Source organism: Egretta garzetta, unplaced genomic scaffold (genome assembly GCF_000687185.1).
Source record: "Egretta garzetta isolate BGI_Z169 unplaced genomic scaffold, ASM68718v1 scaffold223, whole genome shotgun sequence".
In the NCBI taxonomy this organism is placed as follows: Eukaryota; Metazoa; Chordata; class Aves; order Pelecaniformes; family Ardeidae; genus Egretta; species Egretta garzetta.
In genome coordinates this window covers 156,268-180,784 of record NW_009259033.1, presented here as the reverse complement: position 1 = coordinate 180,784, position 24,517 = coordinate 156,268, and the positions used below count along the sequence as shown (strand labels likewise).

Sequence of the window (24,517 nt, the reverse complement as noted above, 5' to 3'; positions counted from 1 at the left end):
CCCCAAACTTGCCCCGAGTCGGAGCAGGGCTGGGTGAGCTTGCATGTGGCACCCTACGGGTGCGGGTACCCGAACACGTGCTGCGCTCTGTGGGCACCTCCAAGCGCAGGGCACGGCTCCACTGACGCATCCGTGCCGGCCGGGGAGGATACACAGACCAATGGTGCTTGCAGAGAGGTGCAAACCCAGGCCCTGTTTTCGGAACGTGCCCTTAGGACGCAGAGCTCGAGGTTCCGACGTGGCGGGGAGGCGGCTGGCTGGGTTTCTTTCCCAGCTCAGATTTTTCCTGAATGTGCTGATGAAGCTGCGAATTTGCCTTTATATCCAGCTCCCTCCAACAGGCTGCTCCCAGACCTCCCTGCAAAGGGGAGCTCCCACCGAGGGCTGGGGGTGGCTCAGACGGCGACTGCTCATTTCCACCCAAATTTAAGTGATCCACAAGCCCCTGCGGCCCCCACCTTGGCACACGGCGGGGCACGGCCGGAGGAGAAGGGAGCCCGGGGGGAGCTGGGCTCTGCGCGAGGGGCAGGGGCAAAGGGCCTTGCGAAACAGTGCTATGAACGCTGGTAAGGACGGATGTGGAAAAATCCCCCGAGCCCCAGCGTGCTGCTCTTCTGTCGTGCTTTGCGGCTGGGGGAGATGCCAGCAGAGCCCTCTGAAGCGCTGGAATGGTGCATCTACCAACCGCTTGGTCCCCCGCCCGGGGAAGGCAACGCCACCTCCAGGGGAGAACACAGGAGTCCCTTTTTGTCATTGATACTGAGAGCCAGGATGCCAAACGGCCTCCTTAATTAAAAACCAATCAGTCCCATGAATGAGCAAACATTAACGGTAACTGCACACAGCCCCAGCAACAACCTCTCCCTCCGCGCGTCCCCGGGGAAGAGACAAGGGGGGATGTTCAGAGATGCGGACTCTGCTGCTCCGGCTTCCCACTCCAGAGAAAATTCCTTCCCCGCTCTCCTCCAACAGCCCTGCACAATAACATGCAAATCCCATGTCTTCCCAGGGCGCTGTGGTTCTGGGAATGTCAAAGTCATCTTTATGTCTCTATTAAGAGGGAGCCCCAGGCATGGAATATTTTTTTTTTTTCCCCCCCATTTATTTTCCTCAAACAGCCTGTAAGTGAAAATCTTCATGGCCAAATCATTAAACGACTACAACTGGTTTTGGCCGCAGCCCATCTCCTCTGAACAGTTGAAGGATGCTGGGGTGGGAAGGCTTGTTTTCTTTGACTGATGGTTTTATTTAATTAACTTTCATATTTCAATCCTCTCCGCTCCCTAGACAGCTCTCCCCTTCCCCAAAATATATCGCAGTAAATGAGAACCATGCAGGCTGCCTCGGCCCCGGCCAACAAGCTCCCCTGGAAGCCTTACCGAGGTCCCCAGCACGAGGCACAGTTCTCCCATCGCCCCGTGGAAACTGCGGCCGATGCTGTCCGGGAGGTGAAGCCAAAACACACCCCGGGGCGCTGGCCGGCAGCCGGGTCCCATACGCGGCTCCGGGCAGCTGGGTCGCTCCACGCCAGCGCTGCCGAGCGAGGGGAGGAAGGATGGACTGGGCTGCGCCGAGCTCTGGGTCCGCAGCTGGAGCTGGGATCTGGTTTGGCCCATCAGTGACATGAGCCCGCAGGGCTCAGCCTGGCTCCCACCCGGACGGCAGGGCCATTGTTTTGGGGGATCAACCCAAGCCAGGGTCTTCTGCTCTGGACTGTATCCTGGCTTCAGGATGGGGTTTTCTTAAAAACTCAAGCCTGGAGACAACTTTTCCCCTTTAGCTTTATGCCTGGCCTACGGCAGCCCTTCGCTCTGGACCCCCGTCACCCCACCACGCTCCGGGGGACGTGCAGCTTCCATGGCTGCCCCCAGCCCTGCAGCAACACCCCAGACCAGGGGAGGCGAACAGGGTGCTCTTGCACCCCACGGAGGATCTCTGCATCCCTCCCTGCGCGGCACGGGGGCTGCCTGGGATGCAGGAGCCCACCACCACCTCCAGCACAGAGCTCGAGGCATCTTGAGACAAGGCACCCCACCTCGAGCTCCACGGGGAAGGCATCACACCATGGAACAGTGAGTTTTCCATGGCGTTTCCTCCTCTCTCGCCCCTTAGATGCCTCTTCACTCTGCTCGAGGAGGCTGTTTCTCTCAATCCAGCCTCCAAAACGTGTAAGGGCATCATGCCCCACCAGATCCTAGAGTCTACCACCGCCTGCCCGTACCACCGAGCTGGGAACCTGCCGGCCTCTCGGTCCTTCTGTGGCAGCCCTGAGATTGCTCGTGGGCAGGCGATGGCCCCAGAGGAGGGTCGGAGGATCGGCATCATCTTCATGGAGCTTCTGGAAAGGGGATTTTTCCCAGAAAAGCAGCAGGGGTGTGCCCTTCTCCATCTGACATCCCCAGCAAGCGGCTGTTGTGAAACACCCCATCTGTTTCAGCTTATCCAGAGGCAAATAAAGATCGGAGCGAGAAAATAAGACTCCAGTGTATATTTAGAAATGCTGGATTTGGTTAGCACAGAATGAAGGCAGCGCAGGGCCTGGGATCGAGCAGCAATCGTTTATTCTAATGCCATTGCTTTGGTGCGAAGGAATCCATCCTCCTGGGGAAAGGCGAACGCACCCCACCATGGGCCACCAACGGGATCCAAACCCAACGTCCCGCTCCCCGGCTGGGACCGGCTGCCACATGGGCCATGCCTGCCAGGGGGCTGCGAACCCCCGTATCCCATCGGCTTGCTGAGGAGCTGCTTGCCTTCCCCTGGGGAAAAGTTTTGCTGCCTGGAGAAGGGATGGAGAGGAGGGGTGGCTTTCTTTATCTGCGCCCTTGAAATCCACGTTGACTGCTGGGACCGAGGCGGGTAACCAGAGAGCTTGGGGACAGAGCGGGTCCTGTGCCGCAGCAAGTCCAGGTGCATCCAGCCATCACTGGTTACAGACTGGAGCCGGGAAGCATCCATCCCTCTGGGATCCTGGGAATCCCCAGGTCTTGCTGAGATGGTGCAAGAGCGGCCACAATCTGCTGCCGATCCCCTGCACCCCACCTCCCTCCAGGTCCAAGGCAGCGAGGTGGGGCTGTGGGCCTGGCAGCGTACTCCCAAGGGCTGGATACGGCCCGTGGGAAGAAGAGGCGGTGGCGTGGTGGCTCTTCTGGGAACCATCAGCCCTACTGCCCCGGTCATGGTTCACTGGTCTCCGTCTTCCTGCAGCTCCAGTGGCTCTGGGTTGTCAGCTCCCTTGGAGGGACGGCCACCACGCGCGCTCAGCGGGGCGGTGGCACGGGGACGTGGGGACACTGCCCGCTCCTCCGAGCCTCCCGCGCCGCCTGGGGCTGGACCCGCCACAGAGCTGTCCTGCCAGCACGGCTGAAGCCAGTTCCGAGGGAAGGGCTATTCCTGGGGCTGTAACAGGGTCAAACTGGGTGCTTGCTGGCGTGTCTGAGTCATTCGCAGTTGGGAAGGGTTTTTTTCCGCACCCTGAACCCAAGCAACTTGTAAACGTAGACCAGCGCTGATGGATGCAAGACGCCGCTCAGCGGAGCAGCACAGGGTGTGCTGAAGTCAGCAAGCTCCCACCAGCCTCCCTGAGCAGAACCTGCCTCCCACCTCCTTCCAGCACCGCTCGTCGAGAAAAAAATGTCGTAGACTGAACAGATTATATTTTAAAGTGTTGTCAAGGGAACGTGAGAGTCACTGCAAGACGCACCCGCAGGCACGCTCACAGCTACACACGTATTCACCCACCGCGCCGACCGCCTCTGAAATCCATCTGTGCGACACACGGCCAGCACGGCCGGGGAGAGCAGCCCGTGCAGGGGCCGAGGTCCTGATCCTCCAGACCAGGAGCCTTCTTTTGCCACCTGGGAGCTGGTCCAGCTCCCCCCTTGCTCATCTGCAATGCAAACCTCACAGCAATTCTCTTTGGTTTTGAGCGCCAAGACGGGGCACAATTAAACTTAAAACAACTAGACTCTGAACACAAGAAATGTCTCATAGAAAATAACCAAACCACCACCACAAACAGCATTTCACAGAGCAATTGTGCCAGCGGCTGAGACCTTTACGACGCCTTTGTATGTCAGCTTACGCATGGGCCCCTTGTCCAGGCCTGGGACTCCTGGCTGCTCCCTCAATTCAAACAGAAAATACCCAAAGTCAAGAGTAAGGGGAGCAATTCAAGGAGGAAAGAGAGGAATGCAAGTGGTGAGGCTGAAGCGGGGAGAAGCGAGCACCACACCTCCCACAGTATTTGAAATGAAACAGCTACTTTGGGCTTCATTTTTTTACCTTATAAATGCACTGCAGCTGAAGTCATCTGGAAACCGACAACGAGAGCACCAAGCACTGGGGAAATAAAAAGTCTGCAACCAGTTCTGGCCCAAAAAACCCCCAGCTCTGCTCCAAGGCGGACACAGGGGCATTGTGGCCAAATCCCCTTCTGCGCCAGCCGCCTCACGGGGATGCCAAGGCAGGTAAAGAAGATGCTGGTTTGTTTGTGTGCTGGTTTTTCACCTGCCCACCACGTGCAGGCTGGGAGGCGAGTCAGGCTGAGCTCCTCCAGGCCTCTGCAGGATGACGGCGGCACTTCTGCCGAGAGCACACGCGTGCCGGGACAGGCTGCGGCAGCGGGAAGGCATTTCTGCTGATGCTCTGCTGTTGGGCCACCCATTTTTCTGGAGCGAGCCGCATCGCTTCTCCAGGCTGGCTCTGGGACTTGGGCTGTTTGCCTTGCTCGAGGCAGGTCCTCGGGGCTGGGGCTGTCCTGCACGCTCATGGCAGAGGCCCCGCCACACTCTCCTGCTGCGGCAAAGCTTTCACCTGCTTCCCTCTGTCCCTCATTCCCCTCTTTGCAACGTGCCCCATCTCCTGCCCAGGGGGAATTTCGGAGCACTGGATGAGAGGCACACAACTGTTCAGAGCAAGGAAAAGATCCGGCACCTAACTGCGGAGTTACTTGCTCAGGAAACAGGCTGCAGCTTGTGCAAAGACTTGCAGGTTGGCTCTGAGTTGAGTCCCAGTGCTGGCCAAAAAGCATCGACTACAGGATTAAAAAACTCCCAACTCCCTCTCTTTTTTTTCTTTTACACTGAAAAGGTTTATGATTTGCTGCTGTTGCTTCATTCCTTTTACAGCCCAGGAGCAGCATTCCTGGAGGGAATTTCAGCTTTGGGACACTCCCAGGAATCACCTCCTCCCGTCACATTTCATTTAACGTGTTACTCCAATGCCTCCACGAAGCTCAAGACTGCCAGGGCACCGACTTTCCCCACGGAAATCCCACAGCACCAGGCCACGCATGCATCGCTGCCAGGGACTGCAGGGCTCAGCCCTGCCTCCACGCTCCAGCTTCCTCCCCTCGCAGGAGGAGAAGGAAAAATCTCCCAGAAATCAAGAGAGAGCCATGGAAGGGAGGAAATTCCGCCTGGGGCATTTTTGCTCTCTGGCAGTGCAAGGGAGATTGTCTCAGATCCGACCTCTGCTCTCTTCACGTGCTCCTCTTGGCTGCCAGCCCCTCCTTCACTGCTGAGCACGGACCAGAACTGACCTCCCTCCGCAACATCCTCTGGGCTAGACTCTGATCTCTCCACCGCCCACAAAGCACCACCTTTTGCTCCTTTTAGATTTGGGTCCTCGCAGTGGAAAGAGCAAAGCTGCCTGCTGCCAGGTTTGTATGGAGCCTCCAGACCACTGGGGCTCAGCCCGTGTTGGGTGGGCTCTTCAGCAATAAATTTGCCATCACAGCTAATTGATTTAACGCACAGAAAATGAGACACGTGAGCCCTCAGCCAGCTGGGGCCACGCTGGCATCTCAGGATCTCTATGTATGGCCATCACACATAAAAAAAAGAGAAATAAAGGCTTCTCACCCGCTTCGTTTCAGGCACCAGGTCATCCTTCATCCTCCGCTTGGTCCAATCCTTGGCGAGCTCATCCTCCGCTATCTCCTGAAGGTGGAAGACGGCTACTTGGGCCGACGTCCGACGGATGCGGCCGCTCGGTGTCCTTTCAAAATCTTCTATGGGGTTGGGCTCCAGCTTCACCACTGGCTCCTCCGGAGGCTGCAACAGAGACAAGAGTTAGGAAAGGCATGACGAGGGATGAAGCAGCGAGCGCTGGGGCCCCGGGACGGGGATGCTGGGATTTGGGCTGTGCATTTGCAGACCTGCTTTGCACAAGCGAGGGTTGCAGAGACACCAGCGTGCCTCTGCACTGGAACACGGGAACAAGGGGAGCACCTTGCCTCCTGCAGCCCGGCAGAGAGCCGCACGCTGGACTGATTGCATCCTTCCACGCTCCCACGTGTATACACGTCTCCATTCATTAGACTTGGGGAGTTATTAGCGTCGGATGCACTGTCAGTAGGGATCAACAGCACAGAAAAGGATGCTGCCCAGGGACGGATCCTGCCACCCCAGCGCTGGCAAGCAGCCGGTGCCTGCTTGCTGCCAAACGAGCAGCCTGAGATCTGTTTGGGTTTTTTTCCCTCCCTGCAGAGCATGGATGCAGGGTGGGCTGGAGCACAGCCCCACGGGCACCAGGGATGGGGAATGCTGCCAAAATGCTCTGCTCCCGTAAATGCAGCTCCCCACTTTCTCAGAGGGGCAGAGGGGGCTGCAGCCCATTCCCCCCCCCCGCCCCCAACACCGCATGGTACAACACGCGCGCGTGGTGACGTGAAGGAGAAAACAACATCGGTCTGACGTCTGCACCTGCCTTGCCCGGCCCGGCCCTGCCCGGCTCTGTCCTGCCCAAAGGCTCTGCAGCTCTGCAGTCACCCCCCGGGGGGGATGGCCCCGCTCCTCGGGCTGCGGAGGCGTCCGGGGAGCTCACCGAGGCCGTGTGTTCTGACCGCACATGGTAATCGTGGCCAGCCTTGGATTTGTACTTCTTGCCGCAGTGTGGACAGCTGAAGACAGGCTTGTCGGCCTCGGCGAGCTGCTTCCCACACCGCTTCTGGTGGTACTGGTAGCCCATCAGGCTGGAGAAGTTGGCCATGCAGCCCTAAAGAGATGGGGAGAAGGGGAGGGTTAAGGAGGGCTGGGGCTTCACGTGCCCATGTCAAAACAGTCAGGGTTCCGCTGCTCCAGGGAGGAACATGTCTCGAGGAGCCCCCTCCACAGAGCAGCTCTTCCAACCCGTCCCCTCCGAGTGATGCGGGATCGCTGGTTGGCCCCTCTCCCCCAAAGAGACACGTGCGGGTGCGACAGTGCCACGGAGGGATGGGGGGAGCAGCCCCCATTCCCAGTGCTGCCTGCCCCAACACATCGACAGGGCTCTCTGGACAGACACACGGCGGGGCAGCAGGAGGGGAAGGCATTGGGGAGGCACTGCCTGGGCAGAGAGCAAAGCATCCGCAGGGACAAACCTCTGCCACACGCCCCCGTTACCTGTTCGTGACTTGTCTGCAACCGGCTCGTGACCATTTTTTTCGGTGTGGTTTGGTTTAAGTTTTACGCTGTGACCAGGAGTGTGCCCCTTCCTCAGTTCAGGAGGCAGAACCTGCCCTTCAGCGCTCCTCAACCTGCCCTACGCCCGCCCCCCTGCCGGGACGGCCCGTCGCCGGAATGCACGGAGCCAGCGGGATGGGGACCGGGGTGGCTGAGCTAAGGTGGAAAAGTTGAGCGCGTGCCAAGGGATGCCTGGAGAGTGCGCGTCCTCCTCTGCATCGGGACTCGCTCCTTCCACCTTTTCACAGAACGAGAAACAGGAATCGTTCTCGTACCTCATTGGGGCATTTCAGTTTTCCCATCTGCTTTAGCACTTTCCTCAGCCTTTCCCGCGCTTCCTGTTCACCAAGTCCAGCGGTTTCCACAGGAACAGGCTGGAAACAAGGAAGTAACAGAAGCGACAGAGTCAACCATTTACTCATGTCCTCTGTGCCAGGAGTGGGTGGTAAACCTCTGCCTCGCAGGAGCTGCCCTTGGCTGGGGGGAACCTCTCATGAAAAGAGCTGGGTCTCCCACTGCTTTACCGCACGCCAACGCCTTCATCATTAGGTGCCAGATCTGCCCATGCCTTTCTGGAGTTTGCACCCAAAGGGCCAGCTGAGAAACCCAGGAGCAGTTCCTGCACAGAGGATTCACCAGCCAGACTGAAGAGCAGGAGATTAATGCACAGGTAAAAGACAAGTCACAACTGGTAAGCACGGGACATGCAGAAATGCAGTTATGCCTTGCCCTGGTATCTCAGAGACGTACACGACCAGATTTTTAAGAACGGCATCTAAATTGGTGCCTGCCAGATTTTAGTCATGATAAATTTTGTGGCTACTTCCCACATGCACGGTGGAGAGCGAAAGACCAGATTTTGAGATTCGTGCAAGGCAGAACCCATCAGTCCCGGATTTTCGGGCGCGATTTTGGAGGCAGAGCTTTGCCACTCAAAATCCACCTCACCGTACTCACTGCATCTTCCCATTTGGGGATTTGAAATCCTGTTTTACTTTTTCCAGTCCTCTGCTCTGCTCCCCAGGATCAACGTGAGCCTAACTAGCTGCCTGGGAAGGAATGGCTTTGCTCGGCAGGGAAGGGGGAAGGCCACCGCCTGGACTGAGCAGTATCTGACATGCTGCAGAGATGGCGTTGTGAATCCCTCCTTTACAAAGGCAAAGGGAAGCAGACTGCCGATTGCTTCATCTTCTGCATCGAGAAATGAGGTGCGAGACGAGAGCAGCCCAGCTCTCTTACCTTGCTGACGTGTTCAGCCATGGTGTGGTAATTCAGCCCAGCTTTGGATTTGAACTGCTTTTTGCAGTGCTGACACTTCAAGGCATCCTGCAGCTGAAGGAATTAAAGGCAAGTCACCGTGGAGGCCACAGTCCACGTTCATTCTTCCAAGGGCTGCTGCTGCTCGTCATTAAGCCCCGTGGGTAGCTGTTGCCGCAGCAGTACCCAGCGGTGGGATGCAGCAGGCCACACAATGTCCCTGTCCCCCATCCCAATCCCAGCCTGCAGCTCAGAGTTTTCTCTCTGTTGTCCTGGATACCGTTATCAAACCCACATGCCCCAACTTTTGGAAAACATTCCATTTTGGATGTAGATTTAAAGCCCCACTGGCTGGAAACATCTGGACCTGGCGTCTTAGCCTTCCTGTTAAAGGGTTAGAAAAGAGAAGATGCTTTGATCTACCAATATGTTAGCGGACTGTGTTCTGCAGCCCTATTAACTACGACAGATGCTGGCGTATGGTACGCTTTCTGGGTGCCTGGGCTGTTTGAAATTAAGACACTGCTGGACACGATCACAGCAGAATACTTCCCTCCTTGTACTGCTCTGCTCTTTGACCCGACTTGGCCTCCCGAGTGGCTGAGGAGATGCACTAAATGCACACACCAATGTACAGGGGGAATCTGCAAAGTGAGTAAGCAGATCATGATTTTTGCTGGGGCAGGTACCAGAATTTATTGACTCAGGAGGTGACCACTCTGGGCACCAAGAGACAGGATGTCTCGATGGGGAGCCGGTGCCTGGACAGCAGTGGCCGTTCCTGCTCCTCCTGCCTGGCTGATCTCCACCCTCACCACTTCCCCTTCAATCAAGCCTTTGACTAGAAACTGGAGAGGGGATGAAGATGGGAGCTGCAAATCCCTCCTCATCCTGGAACTCTGGGGAAATGAAGAATAAATTCACTGCAGCCAGTTGGGAATGACTCACTTGTACCCGTGCCCCCATTGGTTAATCTTGTTCCCAAACCAAGTGCTGATCCCAAAAGCTGGATGCTAAAATCTCCTTGACTCATCAGATGCCAATGCCAGCATTGCCAGATTTATTCCTCCGGTCAATGCTGAAGAACATGCCACGTCCATATGCTAACAAGCCCTCCACCTGGGACGCTGGGAGGATGTACCTGCCCTCATCTCCTTCGGCCCCGGGCATGTTGCAACCAGCCCCATCCCTTATTTCCTTTCCTAAACCGAAGGAAACGGGGCAGACTGTTTACTGACAAGCAAGGAACAGAGGAACCAATGTCCGTTGTTTTACAAGAGTTTCGGGAGCCTGCATATCCTTTTCCCATTGTCCAGATGAGAAAAATTTCAATCATTCAAGTAGAGAGCAAGCTGAGAGGGTGCCTGCACTCTAGGGTCACTTCTGATGGGGACAGCATGTGCCCGTAGCAGCAGGGCCTCGCTAAAGAGGTGCCATAGGTTCAAATCCAAGAAGAAATGCTAAGAACCAGACCTGTGGTCACGCACACGGAGCTTGGGGACTGTCCTCCCTGGGCCATAGGCTGCTCCTGGCAGGGATGCTGCAAAGCAACCCAGCTCGCGGAGAGGCACAGCCAGCCCCAGCAAGGACCGTGCCTCCCGGGGAAGGGTGCCAAAACACCCGCTCCTTGGGCTGGAGCCCCAGTTCCTCGGCTGAACACCCACTGGCCTATTTATAGCCGTGGAGCCTGCGTGGAGCCTGGGAGATGCTCCAAAGCGCAGGAGATACGAGCAGTGATGGCTGAGATCCCCACTCTGCTGAAGCCAGGAGGACGTCAGAGGAGGCAGGACTCTGCCCAGCATCGATGTAGTACGGGGTTTGAAAGGGTGAGTAACTTCCCACTGCTGTATAAATAGTGAGGCAAAGGCTGAGGAGGCATTTACAGAAAATGAATGTGGAATCAAAGCCGAGCCACATATTTTCAAAGCGGGAGGCATCGATCCCACGTTGGCTTTCTGTGGCGATGGCTCTGCACCATGTCAGGTGACGGATGAAGACATAATCCTGCGCTCTGATGGATGGCAGTGTGACAGAGAGACAATTTTTCACTGCACCGGGACTGAACTGCATCTTAACAGCCTGCCTGAGCATATCCAAGCTCGGTGTCTCCCTGAGACGTGCTCTCATTCAACTGCAATTTATCTGGCCTGATGCAAGGCATGGCACACAGTGAAATCCCACAGCCAGGCCTCTGGAGGAAGCCAGATTAGAGACAACCCCAGCAATCTCTCCAGCCTTAAAACTATTCCTTTAGCTACTAGAAATGCCCTGGTGTCTCCAGCAGAGTCGGGTAAGGGGCCCAGACCACAAAGCGATTCAGAATCGCTGAGAATTAAGTGTCCAAATCCCTCTGAATCGATGTCAGGCAGCCAGCTCCCTGAAGATGACCAGCAAATGCTCTATCAAACACAGCCCAGAACTGGTTTTAGGAGCACCAATATACATTTATGACTGGCACACGTACACGTCCATTCCCCACCAAAATCCGTATGTGCCTGACCGAACAAAGCAAATCCTTACTTTCTGGCAGACGTCCATGTGCTTTTTGAGCCCCACAATCGTTTTCCTGGTTATAACGCTGCAGGTTGGGCAGGCGACTTCTCCCTTCTCGCTGATCTCCCGCTGCCACTGGTCCTCGGGGTTTGCTGGTGAGGGAGAGGAGAGAGGGGTTACACCCAGCCGCAGAGACCACAACCTGCCTGGGCTGCTCGGCAGAGGACAGCGCTGTCCTAAGTCTTTGTTTGCTGCGTTGAAAAGCACTGAATTGGGAAAAGTTCTTGATGTTAATAATAAAGAAATACTCTCCCAGGCACAAACCATGCAGGCACTTGCAGCTCTACCTGCCCCACACCTCCTGCAGCTGCCTGAGCAAACCGGGTCACTGGGCTGCTTCACGTGGGGTTACCTGACCTGCTGGCATTTCACGGGGAAAAGGAGGTTCATCTTTCCAACCCCACTGGTATCCTGCACACCGGGAGTTAAAATACAGTGATACCCCTGGCCACCTCATCTTGCCCCGCGTGGAACAACTCCCCCCTGCCAAATGAAACAATTAGCGGGAGTGAAACAAAGGTGAGCACCTTGGCTCCATCCGGACGTGTGCCTGGAAAGCTTCCCTGGCACTCCTCTTCCCGGCAGACACACAGGCAGCTAGGGGAGTGCTAGCTTCCAGGCATGTGTTTATTTGAATGGCTGTGACCAGCTTAAAAAAACACCCAAAATAAGAGATATGTGGGGCCAAAACCTGCTCCTAGGTCCAGAGTTCATGCCGTGTTCTCAGCAGAACAGTGCTGGGCTTCCAGCAAGGGAAACCTGGTCTGAATAAAATCTGCCAAGTCTGTTTATTTGGATGCTTTTGCACGGCTGTGAGATGAGAGAGTCATTTATTTGAATTTGAAAGCAGTGTAAGGCATTGCAGCTGTGTTTATCTCACACATCCTGCGTTCCTCCTGCTGTCGGAGCTCCCAAGGCAAGTCAGCAACCTGTGCTAGGGTGTAGGCTGCACCTCAGAGAAGATGTAATTATGCCCAGAGTTATGCACTGGCACCATTTACAGAGATGATGTTAGAAAAAATGCCATCATCCCAGACACTGACACAGACTGTGGTCATAGTGAAGCCAGGTGGAACCAGGATTTGGCCGCCATCATCCAGCACTTGCAAGTGGTCTGTCCTAGCAGTGAAGCAAAGGTAGAATAACCCTTTGGGGATGTCAACCGTGGCTGCACTGATATTTTAGGAGCAGCGGCTGTCCCCGTGTCTGTGCTACACCTCAAAAGGGCAGGAGCTGCGTGCTCCTACTTCTAATTTTGTGCTGCTTCTGCTTGCAAACCTGCTAGAAAACTCACCCAGCAAACAGCCCGCTGGGCCAGGAGGGGTGCGGGGAGCACGAGCTGTGGGTGAAGGTGGGGACCACGGCATGAAGGTGGGGACTGCACAAGCTTGGAGCAGGGCACAGGCTAAGCAGCTAAGCTGCACGCAGAGCTGCTGCCTGTGCTTTGCCCCCACCAGCCTCACCTGCTGGTAGATGCACAGCCGTTTCCTTCTTCACACCAGCTCCTGGAGGTTTCTTTTTCAGCTCCTCTGTATTGGTGTTCCCTTCCAATTTCTTGGCTCGATGGGCTTTTGCCTTGTCCTCTGCTTTGACGAGACCTGGAGAGAGAGAGAGGATTTTTACTTCAGTACTTGCTTTAATATCCTCAGACCAACTCACATTTAGCAGGTAAAAAATCTCTACCTCCAACCCAGGGACACTGAGCTGGCTGTAGGTCTGTCAAGGCTGTACATGTAGGATCAGGTCCATAATTATGACAAGCAATATCATAACAGCTTGTGCTGTTTTATAAACAGAATAATTTCTCCCGATCCAGTCAGTTTATGAACTATGGGAACACCATGGCAAAGCAGGGTAGGATGCTTCTAGCAAGGCAGACTGCGGGGAAGACAGGATGGGGAGGAGGCAAAAGGACATTTTGCAAGAAACTGAAAGGGGGAATTGGAACAGCAAATTCAGGATATAAAAGTTACGCTCCGGCTGATGCTCCTGCATGGGAAAGGCTGTCTAACTGCTCACGCCAAGGAACTGGGGTCCCTCTGAGAGAACTTGGCAAGCTTTGCGATCCCAGACACCAGATCCCACAGGACCTTTTGTCCCTGGATCTGTATGCAATTGTCACGATGTCACGATGAACACAGGTCTCTCCCAGGCCCACTGGATGCCGGGCAGGGTCAGGAAGTAACAGAAGGAGAGGAGGGGTGACCGGGCGACAGGCGCACAGGGAAGAGGAAACCTGGCGCAGCTACCCTGGGGTGCTGGTGACTGTCACCATGCCCGCCTGCAAAGCGGAGAGGACCCCGGAGGCAGGGCTCTCCGTGCCGGCAGAGCACCTGGAGCTCAGCCAGCTTCTCCCGAATGCATCTACCCTCCCACCTTGTCCGTGTCTCATCCCCGCATGACTGCACGGGCAAAGTGTGTGCTTCCCATTCAGCCTGCTAAAGGCACCACTGCCAACTGCCGGAGCATCCTCCCTGCACTGAGCTGGGCCAAGCGAGCAGGAGGAGGGTCAGGACGTGCTGAGAGCATGCCAGCAGCAGCAGTGCTGCCTGATCCCCCTCTGTCACACAGAATCCCTCGGCAGTTCCTGGGCTGACATAAGAAATGGAAAACGTGACTTGTAAAAGACGCTTCAGCTGGAGAAGAGAGGAAGGTGCCTGGGTCCACCCCCTCCCCCCAAAATCCATGTGCAGTTCAGCCCTGTGCCTGCGCTTCCACAGAAGGTGCTGGAGGCAAATGCGGTGAGTGCCAGGGTCAGATTCAGACCTGCCCCACGAGGGTCCACGTCCACCTGAACTTGTGGGTTGTGACTCTTGCAAAGCCAAGGTCTGAGTGGAGACAGCACCCCATGAGGGGCTGGTGGCACCTCTGTCTCCGGGGCGCCAACTGCCACGTTGAACCCGGGGATGTAGGCAAACGCCTGCCCGATATCCACGCTCCGTTTGATGCGGGGGGTCACTGCGGAGGCCAGCTTCTTCTCGAGGAACCCACAGCAGACGTTTCAGTCTACAGCAGTGCCTCTGTGGGGAAGAAAAACAACCCCAGACTTCCCAGGAGCAAGGAAATCGCAGAGACCACATCCAGCCTGATCCTCGGTAAGTGTTCAATTCCTTCAAAGCCATTAGGGCCTCTCCCCCGAGCGCCTCTTGTACTGGAAGGTGCTGCCTTTTTGTTTCCCTGATCGAACGTATTTCATAGCCAGTCTGAATCCAGTTGCTTTCACGCCAGGGATGCTCCAGGTTTCCTCCCTCCTTTCCAGCCCCGTTGGGTATATTTCTGGAGCGTGACCACAGTCCCACTCGCTCTTGCTTTTCCAGGCTGAAGCAGCCAACTCCTCAGCCTCCTCTTACAAAACATCCTGGTAACACATCTCTTCCCCCTTGAATTCATTTTCTGGAATGTGGGCGACCAGCATTGGAGACAACATCTGAGGGATGGACACGTCACCCAGCCTTTCTACGCAGCAGAAATCCTTTCGACACTATTGGAAATACCGTGACGGTGGTATAGGATGATGGTGGTATGACGATGAGATGATGTTTCTCATGTCTTGCTTGTGTCAGCAGCTCGTTACTCTTGTGTTACAGCTGGACATGCCCAGATCCTTTCTCCTCTTCCTTCATTTCCCAGCAACCGGCTCCCGAGCAGAGCAGGCAGGCCGCCTTTTGTTCCCCCTCCAACACTCTCAAAGTCAAAAGCACCAGCTCCTCCAGCATGATATCCCCAGGCTGCAGGTGGCTCCCACGTATCTCCACCACAGGGAGGGCTCTTGGGGAAGGGGCTTCCCTGAAATGCCCCAGGGAGAAGCTACAACCCTACAGCTGACCAGAGTCGCCCCTGTATTACCTTTCAGTCCAAACGTCCCCGAGATGGACGGCTGCTCCCCCGTAAATTTCTTAGGAGTTTTCTGTTTCCTTCCTGACTCAAAAGAGAGAAACAGAGAGAGAGATTTGGTCAAATAACTGTACTGCCAGCAGGGCTTCAGCAGTCCCCGGGCATGGGGTGGGCACACACTCCACGTCAGGAGTGGATCACCTTGAGGAGGCCTTTATCACTGTGAAATACAGGGGCTGTCGAATGAAGCACCCACCAAACAGTAACAGAATGCTGCATCCCACCCCACAAAACCTGGAGAAATAAGGGTATCCAGGGCTAATTCAATGAGTGGAAGTGGTGGGTCTGTCTAGTGCCAAAAGCCGTGTGGCTTCCACAGCCTCAGCAGCTAAGCTGGTTGGTGGTGGCTCACTTTGGTGTTGCACGTGGTGTAAACCCATGCCATGATAGGGACAACCATGGCCTTGCAATGGTAATGGATGGATGCGGCTGCTTGCTATGCTGCAAGGAATTCAATCCATTTCCAAACCTATAGGTCCTACAGAAATACCTCTAGCACAACTGCAACCTGGTTTTAACTTTCAGTGGAACTCGCTGTTGCAAGGAACTGGGGGTGTGTGTAAATTATCAGGATGTTGAAAAAAGGCTTGGATACGTTCAGAGAGACACTCACAGCAGCGCTGGCTGGAACAGAGCCCCATCCCTTCCCATGGGACACCCCTCTCTGGGCTCCTGAACCAGCATAGCCCCAGGCTCTAATCTTACTGTGCTTCATCCTCTCGGGGTCTTCCTCCTGCAGCGAGGCCTGGCTGCCCCCCTGCTGCACGGCATCCTTGCCGCTCGAGGACTTCGCCGTGGGGGTGGCGGCTGCCATTGCCTCGGCTGCTGCGATCTGAAACTCCTTGCTCTCCCGGCTCTCCGCCGGGCACTCGCCATTCTCGGCATGGTCCTGGGCCACGGCTTTTTCCGTCTTTGCCTGTTTGGGATGGATGGTGGGGCAAGCTGAACTCTCAGCAGCTCTAGGGCAAAGCACAGAGGGCTTGTTTAAAGAGGGGTTGTTAGACAAACGTCCTGACACCTCTCCCGCCTCGCCAGCCCAGATCATGGGAATGGAGGCGGGGACGTTCCCCATCTCCCAGCCGTCCCTACGCCACCACCACACAGCCCAGCCACAGCCTAGTACCTTTTCTTGCCACTGCTCTTCCCAATGGCCTTCGGCACTTTGTTTTCTGCTTTGCTGGTTGGCACTGGCCGGTCCAAGTGATTCCAGAGCCGATGCTTTTCTAGCTGGGTTTTGGAGGTGAAGGCAGCTTCGCAGTAGGAGCACGAATAGGTCAGCTTCTCCGAGATCGCACCCTGTGCGGAGCAGGGAAAGACAGGTAGGAACAGACGTTAGACCACAAAAGGAACAGGCTTTTTCTGATGCAGGCACAAACACAAATCGTGTGCAATACCCTTCTGCCCCTCCAGTCACCTCACGCAGTGGTCCATGATGCCCCCGGGCCAGACCTCACACTGAGTCCCTCTCATACACACCTCACAAACTCTCCCTGGCCCATCTGTGCCCTCCCCATTTTAATCTCTTGTTTTTCCTGGGGTTTAAGACCTGAGAGGGGGCTTTACCCTGTAGATGGTAGCGCAAGAGCTGGCCACTGGAAAGGACATGCAGCCTTCCAGTCTCCTTACCCCTTGGCAGCGCTGATAGTGGTACTTCAAGCCATAAATGCTGGGGAACTCCAGCCAGCAGCCTGAATTGGGACATTTCACCCTGGAGTGGGCTTTGAATTCATCTTTCCACTGGTTCATCAGGGGGAGCTGGGAACAGGAGAGACAAGAGACATAGCTGAGCAAAGATCACCATGTGCTGGTGCATCCCAAAAGGGCCCAGGGGGGCACATGGGACCACCTCCCCCACCCCATTCCCATCGTGCAGCTGCAAAGTGGACCCCAGGGCTGTGTTTCAGCGCAGCGGTGCTCCCTTCTGTGAGAGGTGCTGGGATGGAGCTGCATGCTGCAGGCCTTACAGGCTAATGCTTCCTCCTGAGAATTTACCTTGCTGTGCCTCCCAGAGCACACGCACGCTCCCAGCCAGGCTGGGGAATAAATCAGGCCAGAAGTTGCCCGGGTGATTTAACCACTCCACATTTCATCTAGTCAATAAATCACCCCATGCCCATGCTCTCATGACAAACTGCTCTGTGTGTTGTCCACGCTACCGTGCTAGAATTAAACTGCACAACTCTGCGGGGAATAAATCACCCCTTTGCTGGTGCTGCCGGATCATTAGCCAAACCTGATGTGGCTGCGAGAGAATCCAGCTCATCTGGGAATGGTCCTGAGAAAGGGAGGCTGGAGGAGGGGTACTGTTCCCCGCCAGGGTTTTGGACAATGCTGGGTGCTTGCATGGAAGGGATTCAGGGGCCAAGACCTTGCTGAGTCCAAGACAAGGCTGCTCTGAAGATTAAACCACCAGGAAGGCAGGTTTAACCCCGGAGCAGGGCTGGCTGGAGCGCGCAGTGCGGCAAGACGCGGAGGGCCCGTCAGAGGGAGCGAGGCAGGGAGACCATTGGGGATCAGAGCGCGTGGGGTCTTACGGGGATGTCTTTCAGCGCCTGGTTCTCGGCCTTGGGTCGTCCTTTCTTCCTGCCTTCGGTTTTGTCACTGGTTGCATTTCCTGCAAACAGACGCAGCGCACGTCACCGTCCGGCCAGCCCTGCCGGAGGAGCCGCTGTCCCGGCAATCCTGCTGCCCGGCCCCAGCCTCCCGCTGCCCGGCTGGCTCCCTCACTCTGCACGGGGTCTGCCTTGGCTCTGGGCTGCCGTGTCCCTGCCCTGGCAAGGACGGAGATTCCCCTTTGGCAGGCAATGCCAGTTCCTCTGCAATTCAGTGCTCAGCCCCTGCACAGGAGCTGGCTGCTTCTCCTGGTGTTTGCCAATCCCCCCTCCTTTCATTTACGCAGAGCGGTTTCAGCACAGCTGGGGCTTGCTTTGGAAAACCATCCTTCCACTTGGGTTGGAAGAAATCCTTCAACAACTACACTTCTTAGCAGAAGAAGTCTCCGCCCAGGTCAGCACGCTGGGCCCTGGGCAGGCTGTCGAGCGCAGAAATCCCCCATCCCCTTTGCAGGGCTGGTGTGGCCGGGCAGCCCCAGGGCTGCAGGAGGACACTGGCCCAGGGGATGTGACAAGCACACGGGGAGCAGCAGGGATGGGGATGCCTGGGGGGATGAGGACTGGGCAAGGCAGTGCTTGGGGGATCTGGGTTGGGAGGAGAAGCCATGGGGACGCCTTCATGAGGGGTCACGGCTCTGGGTGTGCTCAGAGCAGACTCCTGTGGCATCCTGAGCACGAGCTGAATGCCAGCGGGGCAGAAATGGGCCCAATTCAACCAGACTCTGCAACCAGGGGAGACTACAAAGTCTCCGATGTCGCATGACAGGGCACACCAAACACATTAAAACTGCCAAGCCCCAGACCAGACACTTCGGTTCACAATGTCAGCAAACTCCCTGATTTCACCTATTTCACACCCAAAATGGATTGAGCAAAGTGGTACAAACACCACGATAACTTTCACTGGGGTTTGTATGCAGGGGCTGAGGGCAGTTCGCCAAAACAATCCACTTTCATATCCAACCTCCCATCACTCCAAGCTGGAACAGAGCACCCTGGTCATCCCACGGGTCTGGGGAGCCCCAGCAAGACCTCGGTCCCTTCGCCCAACGCCGGCCCCCCATGCCTCTGTGCTCCTGGCAGGTCTTACGCTGCATTTTAAGGGCTAATCTGTAATTTTAAGTAATATTGGGAGTCAGTGTAACCCAAAGACGAACTGGAGAGATGCAAGAGGACAACGGGAAATACCGTGTACAGACAACTGAGACTGAGATCTGGGTGGGCTTAATGAACAGGGCTGGGAATAAAAGCCATTTGCTACGAGAATAGAAACAAGCCAAAAAGCATCCTTGAGAAGGAAAGGCCAGAACAGCTAAGAGAGGATTACTGAGATTAAAAAAAACTAAATTCAACACGTAAAACACCCTTCTCTGGTGAAAATCAGGTAAGAAGAATAGAATGGAAGCTGAGCTGGCAATCCCTCCAGCTCCTGAGAAATTGGAGCTCAAGCCTGGCGCCGGCTGCATCCAGAAGCCAATCCAGGATTTTTTTTGCAACAAGGGAGAAAGATCAAACAGAAAGCCAACCAGTTACCTACAAAGGCACCGCCAAAACCACACACTCTCTCCCTTTTCATGGCTTCTGCCCCAGCAGCCAGGGGTAAAATAGCAAGCAAGACTCATTTATTTCCAGTCCCCTGAAGTCACGCCAGCTGGTTTGCTCCACTTTGTTACCTGTAAAAGCATCCCTTGGTGATACAGCATCCTTTGGGAAGCCCTCTAGCCCAGAAGGCCTCGTCTGCAGGAGGTGGTGACCTTTATGGACCGTAAGGAAAAGCCCCTAAGAAGCCACTTGCCTGCCCCTTGCTGCAAGGCAGCCTCTAAGCCGACCCAAACCCACCCTGTTTGGTCTGGACTCCTACCTGCCTGGCTCCTGCCCCAAAACGGCTCATGGCCCTAAGGAGAGGGGAGGATTTTGCAAGCTTGGCCCCAAACCGTGCTGGTTCTGGAGCAACTGTGCAGGGTTCATTCAAAACCCTCGCAGTGCCCGCGAAGGATGGCTGTACATCGCAGCTCCCCTCTGCATTTCGTATTTTCTCCACTGCTCTTAGAGCACGTGCTCAGGCTTTTCCTCCACGCCTGTGTGAGCGAGGGCCTCACCCTGCACGTGGAACAGAGCTACGCTTCTTGCACATGGTGGGGCTCCATGAGCTGGGAGACTATGAAAAAACACCAAATAACACAGGATTTGCAGCCAAAGCTCACAACACTACAGTTACCAGAAAAATGGAGAGAGCAATAAGCAGGTTTCTCTCCTAAACACTTTGAAATATTCCAAATTCAAAACATCCCACAGCAGCACGTCCCCGTCCCCCCAGGCAGCTCTCCCCAGGAGCCCGGCACGTCCAGGGCCATGGCTCATGCAGTGACAGCTCTCCTCTCCTGTTCACAACCTGCACAAGTTTCAAAACTTTTGGGGACGTTTCATGCCAAACACAAGAGCTCCCAGTCCAGACGCCCCTCAATGCCCTCGCTGACCAACTGCTGGCTGGGGACAGCGAGGACAAGGACAGGAGGAGCAGAAATAATTTCTCCTCTTCCAAAATCCCACTCCTGGCTTACCGCCCACTGGCTCTGCTAAACCCTGGACTTTACAGGTGCTCACGGGTGACACGAGCCTGATGGTGCTCAATGTCACGGCTGGCACCGTGGCTGCGTGTCCCTGCCAGCAGGTTACCCCAGTTGTGTGCCAAGTCAGACGGGTGGAAACGGTGTGCTCTTTAGAAACCGGGATGGCCTGCCGATGGACTCGAGGCTTCTCTGGACAAGGCCTGGCTTGGAAAGGATGCTCCCTGCATCAACCATGCTGCTGCGTCCAAGGGGGCCCAGCAAAGCGACTGCAGGAGAGGCCCCCATCTCCCCAGTCTGCGCCATGCCTAATTTGGCTCAACAAAGTGAACCCCAGCAGACGTTTCCACCTCCAGCACTTTCCCAGAGAGAACAAAATATCTTCATCATGGAGTGTCCTTCACTCCGCTTCATTGCTTTCAGCCCACCTAAACCAGAAGGAAGGGCTGAAAAATAGGGCTTTTCTATTTTTAAAGGCACTGATAAGATGTGGCGCAGGGAAAAATGCTCTCCCGAACACAGGTATGTTCATACTGCAGACAGCTGGAGTTCATTCCCCTCAGCAATAACTTACACCCCTCTGTTAGCAATCACAGCTTCAGCCCCTGAAGGGAAGAACAGCATTTGGGAAACATTTAGGGCACACGCATTTCCCCACGGGGCCGCTGATTTTGGGTGCCCGGTCTGAGGTACATCTCTGGGGTCCAACCCTCGCCCCAGATGCAGGCACCCCGCGGCATCCAGGGCTGCTGATTGCAAGGTAAAGGCAGCCAGAGACTCTCCGCGCCCGCAGTGGAGATCTGCCCAGCATAAGCAGACAGGAGAAAAATCTCCTTGGGCTGGGAGATTCCTGGATAGAGAAATCAGCTATCCATCAGGGTGACAGCCCTTAGCAAGCGGGTCCCCCGGGGCTCGTACGCTTGCAAGCCACCATCCCGGGGGCCGCGACACAGGAGACGGCAGATGGTCTGAACTCATTTAAGCCTTTCCATCCTTTGATGTAACACTTAGCTACCAACATGATAAATAGGCTGCGAGACACCCATCTCGTTAAGCCAGACACACGCCCCTCGAAAGGGAGAGGCCGTCTCCATCCCTCCCCTCCTGTTCCCAGGGACCGGCTCTCCGCAGCTCCGAGGGTCTGGGGCTTTTTTGGCCCAGCACAGCCCTCACTGGCGGGTCGAAGCGAGGAGCAGAGGCACGCTCAGACCCGATGCACTCGCACCCCCTCGTTTTAGCAGCCACCCCCCAACCCCTGGGCTCATCCCCTCCACCCCATCCACCTTCACAGAAAGAAAAAACCAGTTCCTTACCAAGCTTGGGCAGCTCTGCCGGCGGGTTTATCCTCGTCTCCGTCCTGCTTTCTTTGCTGGCAGCGGGTTTGTTAGAGCCTGCAGTTTTCCTTCCACCTTTACAGGTATAGGAATCCGCCATCTCTGAAAGAAGCAGGGGAGGCGTTAAAATTCAATCCTCGGAGCTGGGAGCAACACATGCTGAAAGCAAGGAGAGCTGCTGGGGGAGGGAGGGAAATTAGAAAACTAGCGTGCAGCTTAAAGGTTCCCAGAAAGAGAAGAAACGGGAATGTGTTTCCGAGTATTTGTTCTACGGTCGAGCAACGCCATAGACATGGCTGAAAAGCTGCTTTCATTATAGGCAGGTTTCCCCTCCACATATAAAGGCAAAGACTTTATTAAAAATTATGGGCTGACTTTGCCCAGAGACGTAGGGAATAAATGGCTTTTCCTCTTCGTTTATTTCTCTGCTTTCATTTAAGACACCAAAAGAAAAAGAAAAAAAAAAAATAGCGAGCTTTAACGAACAGATGTAGTGATAAATTTCCAATTTTCCTTATTAATGGGAAACTGTTATAAACTGAGAATTGTTAATGTTATCTGAATTTTCCATATTAATAATTCAATTTGGCTTCTCTATAAATAATGAACATCAGGAATTATCGCAGAAGGCCCAATCTCGCTCCCAAGGGAAGCAGGCAGCAGGACACCCCTCCACTTCGGTGGTGCCAGGACGAAGCCCACGGCGCGGCTGGCTCTCCCCCGGCTGGTTTCAAGCTCCTTCCTCCCCTCCAACAGCAGGAGTGAAGACTGGGAGATGCCGTGTATGGCCCTGGGGGGAAAGGAGTCCTCCAAGCCTCCAAAACGAGAGCATCAAGCCCTTGGGAGGAGATTCCCTGGACCACCACAGCCTTGAGAGCTTGGTCGGGACACGATGCTGCTGCTCAGCCGGGCACCGGCAGCGTCACTAAGGGAATTGCCAACCGGTGCCTTCTTCACCTTTGCTCAACGCTTCTCTCCCCCGCACATGGGTTTTTTTAAAACACAGATTTGACTCGTCACCCCCAGTTCCTCCCACGAGATCACGTTCGCATCGTTTAACTCAACGGAGCTGATGCCCTGAGCATCCAGACTTATCCCGCCTGTCCCTGCGCCTAGAGGGACAGCGGAGGTCAGGGGAGCATCTCCCATCTGCCCACGCCATCAACACATGGGACGTGAGGGTCCAACGGTCCTTCTGAGGTACCCCTGGGGACTTTCCGCATGGGAATGGGCACCGCGCATCGCGTGCGGCCCAGATGCTCCGAGAAGACCTGGCAAAAGCTTCCGGCACATGTTCGGCTGGTGACAGGCACGCGGTGGCTTGTGTGGACACAAAGGTTAATCGGATCAAGTGAGAAATTCCAGCCTTGGCAACAGGTTCTCTGGCATTTGGTGCTGAACACAGGGATGATTTATCCAACTAATTTGGGCTGGCTTGGTGGGAGACCGGGGTGGGAGCCGCAGCCTGACGGCTGGCGGCTCCTTCCCAGGGACGGCTGGTCTCCAGAGCAGGCACAGAGAGGGCTCCCCGCGGCCCCTTCCCAAATCACAGCTCCACTCTCACCCACATGGGCACTGCTACTGTCCCCGATCCTCCAGGGATGAACATGCCATTCCCTTCCTTCCTGTGTTGCCTCCTGGCACCTCTGCTCCTCCGAGCGATCCTCAGTCAAGTTGCTCAAAGAAAAAAAAAAAAAAAAAGACGGACGGAAGACCAGCGAACGGAGAACTGAAGACAAGATCTCCACACTCTACAATGGGGTGAAAACCATGGGGAAACACACACAGCTCACGTGTTTATCCAGCCTGGGCTAGTGCCAAAATACAACCATGCCGTGGCTTTGCCCCTTGGGCCCGGCACACATCCCAGCGGGAGAGGGGAGGGAGGGCGAGTGGCGGGGCGAAGGCTGAGCAGGCCCCCCCACGCCGAACGGTGGCGGGCAGCTCGAGGGTGACTCGCAGAGGGTGACGGGCAGGGCAGACCCCATCGATGGCCAAGGAGCCCACCTCCTCCACCCTGAACACCCTGTGGCAGCGCACACCAAGCCATGGGAGCCGGGGCGGTGCTGAGCATCACCCCCCAGCACTCCCTTCCCGAAACCACCGCCGCGCGCGAGGTGCCTGGCTCAGCCCTCCTCCCGCAGCCGGACCCTTCTCGTCCCCTTAACACATCCGTCCCCTCAAAGGGATCCTTTCTGGGCAGCTTAGGGGGGGGTTGAATGTCTTTTGTTTTTCCACACCGAATACTTCTTTGAAATTTTTTTTCCCCCTTCTTATTTTTTGGCTAAATGAAAACTAAAAATCCCATAAACCACTTAGCGAGAGCCAAACTCTGCTCCCTGGCCACCGATACAACCCCAGGGATCCCAGAGGAATTGCCCCGGAGCCAGAGAGCAGAAATCAGCCCATTGTATTTTTTTTTTGTAATGTCCAAACTTCTCGCTCATTTTTGAGTAACACATGCTGAAACCGGGCAACAGCCTGCGCCCTTCCACGCTTCCGTTACGGTTTTGGTGAAAACCCTTTTGCAGCTGGCAACGGGAAAAGAAGATGTCGGCAGGTCCTGCCCGGGAGCGGGGCTAGGATGAGGCGTGGGAAGGTCGGGGCTGGCAGAGCCTTTGCTGATGAAGCCTCCAGCTCTTTTTAGGTAACTTTTTAGAAGTTTGTGGCAGCGTTTTCGAAGCATCCCACTCCAGCTCCGGAAAAAAAAGCCTGCGTCACCAGAGGAGCCAGCGCGGGATGAGCAGAGGCTGAGCCGGCAGTGCTGGGAACTGGGGTGAGGAGCAAGCCCGTGGCCGGAGCACGATGCGGGGAGCAAAGCCTGGGGACCCACCACGCTCCCGAGCCACCGGCAG

At 55.7% G+C, this 24,517-nt stretch overlaps 1 protein-coding gene across 5 annotated transcripts in view; it reads right to left on the bottom strand.

Annotated features, from left to right (window-relative positions):
• ZNF512B (zinc finger protein 512B) overlaps window positions 1-24,517 on the bottom strand; it is a 30,959-nt gene that overhangs the window by 5,710 nt on the left and 732 nt on the right. The window contains exons 2-13 of one of the 5 annotated variants that reach the window (XM_035890353.1): window positions 21,642-21,764; window positions 17,684-17,763; window positions 16,776-16,904; window positions 16,273-16,445; window positions 15,855-16,108; window positions 15,102-15,173; window positions 12,719-12,853; window positions 11,223-11,347; window positions 8,685-8,777; window positions 7,721-7,819; window positions 6,712-6,999; window positions 5,865-6,056 (exon numbers count right to left, since the gene is read on the bottom strand). In XM_035890353.1, coding sequence (XP_035746246.1) covers window positions 5,865-6,056; window positions 6,712-6,999; window positions 7,721-7,819; window positions 8,685-8,777; window positions 11,223-11,347; window positions 12,719-12,853; window positions 15,102-15,173; window positions 15,855-16,108; window positions 16,273-16,445; window positions 16,776-16,904; window positions 17,684-17,763; window positions 21,642-21,762 — 1,761 coding nt within the window. In that variant the 5' untranslated portion in view covers window positions 21,763-21,764. Of the gene's footprint in view, window positions 1-5,864; window positions 6,057-6,711; window positions 7,000-7,720; window positions 7,820-8,684; window positions 8,778-11,222; window positions 11,348-12,718; window positions 12,854-15,101; window positions 15,174-15,854; window positions 16,109-16,272; window positions 16,446-16,775; window positions 16,905-17,683; window positions 17,764-21,641; window positions 21,941-24,517 lie in introns of those variants that run through there. The other 4 variants (XM_009634779.2, XM_035890354.1, XM_009634781.2 and 1 more) reach the window with 4 other exon arrangements.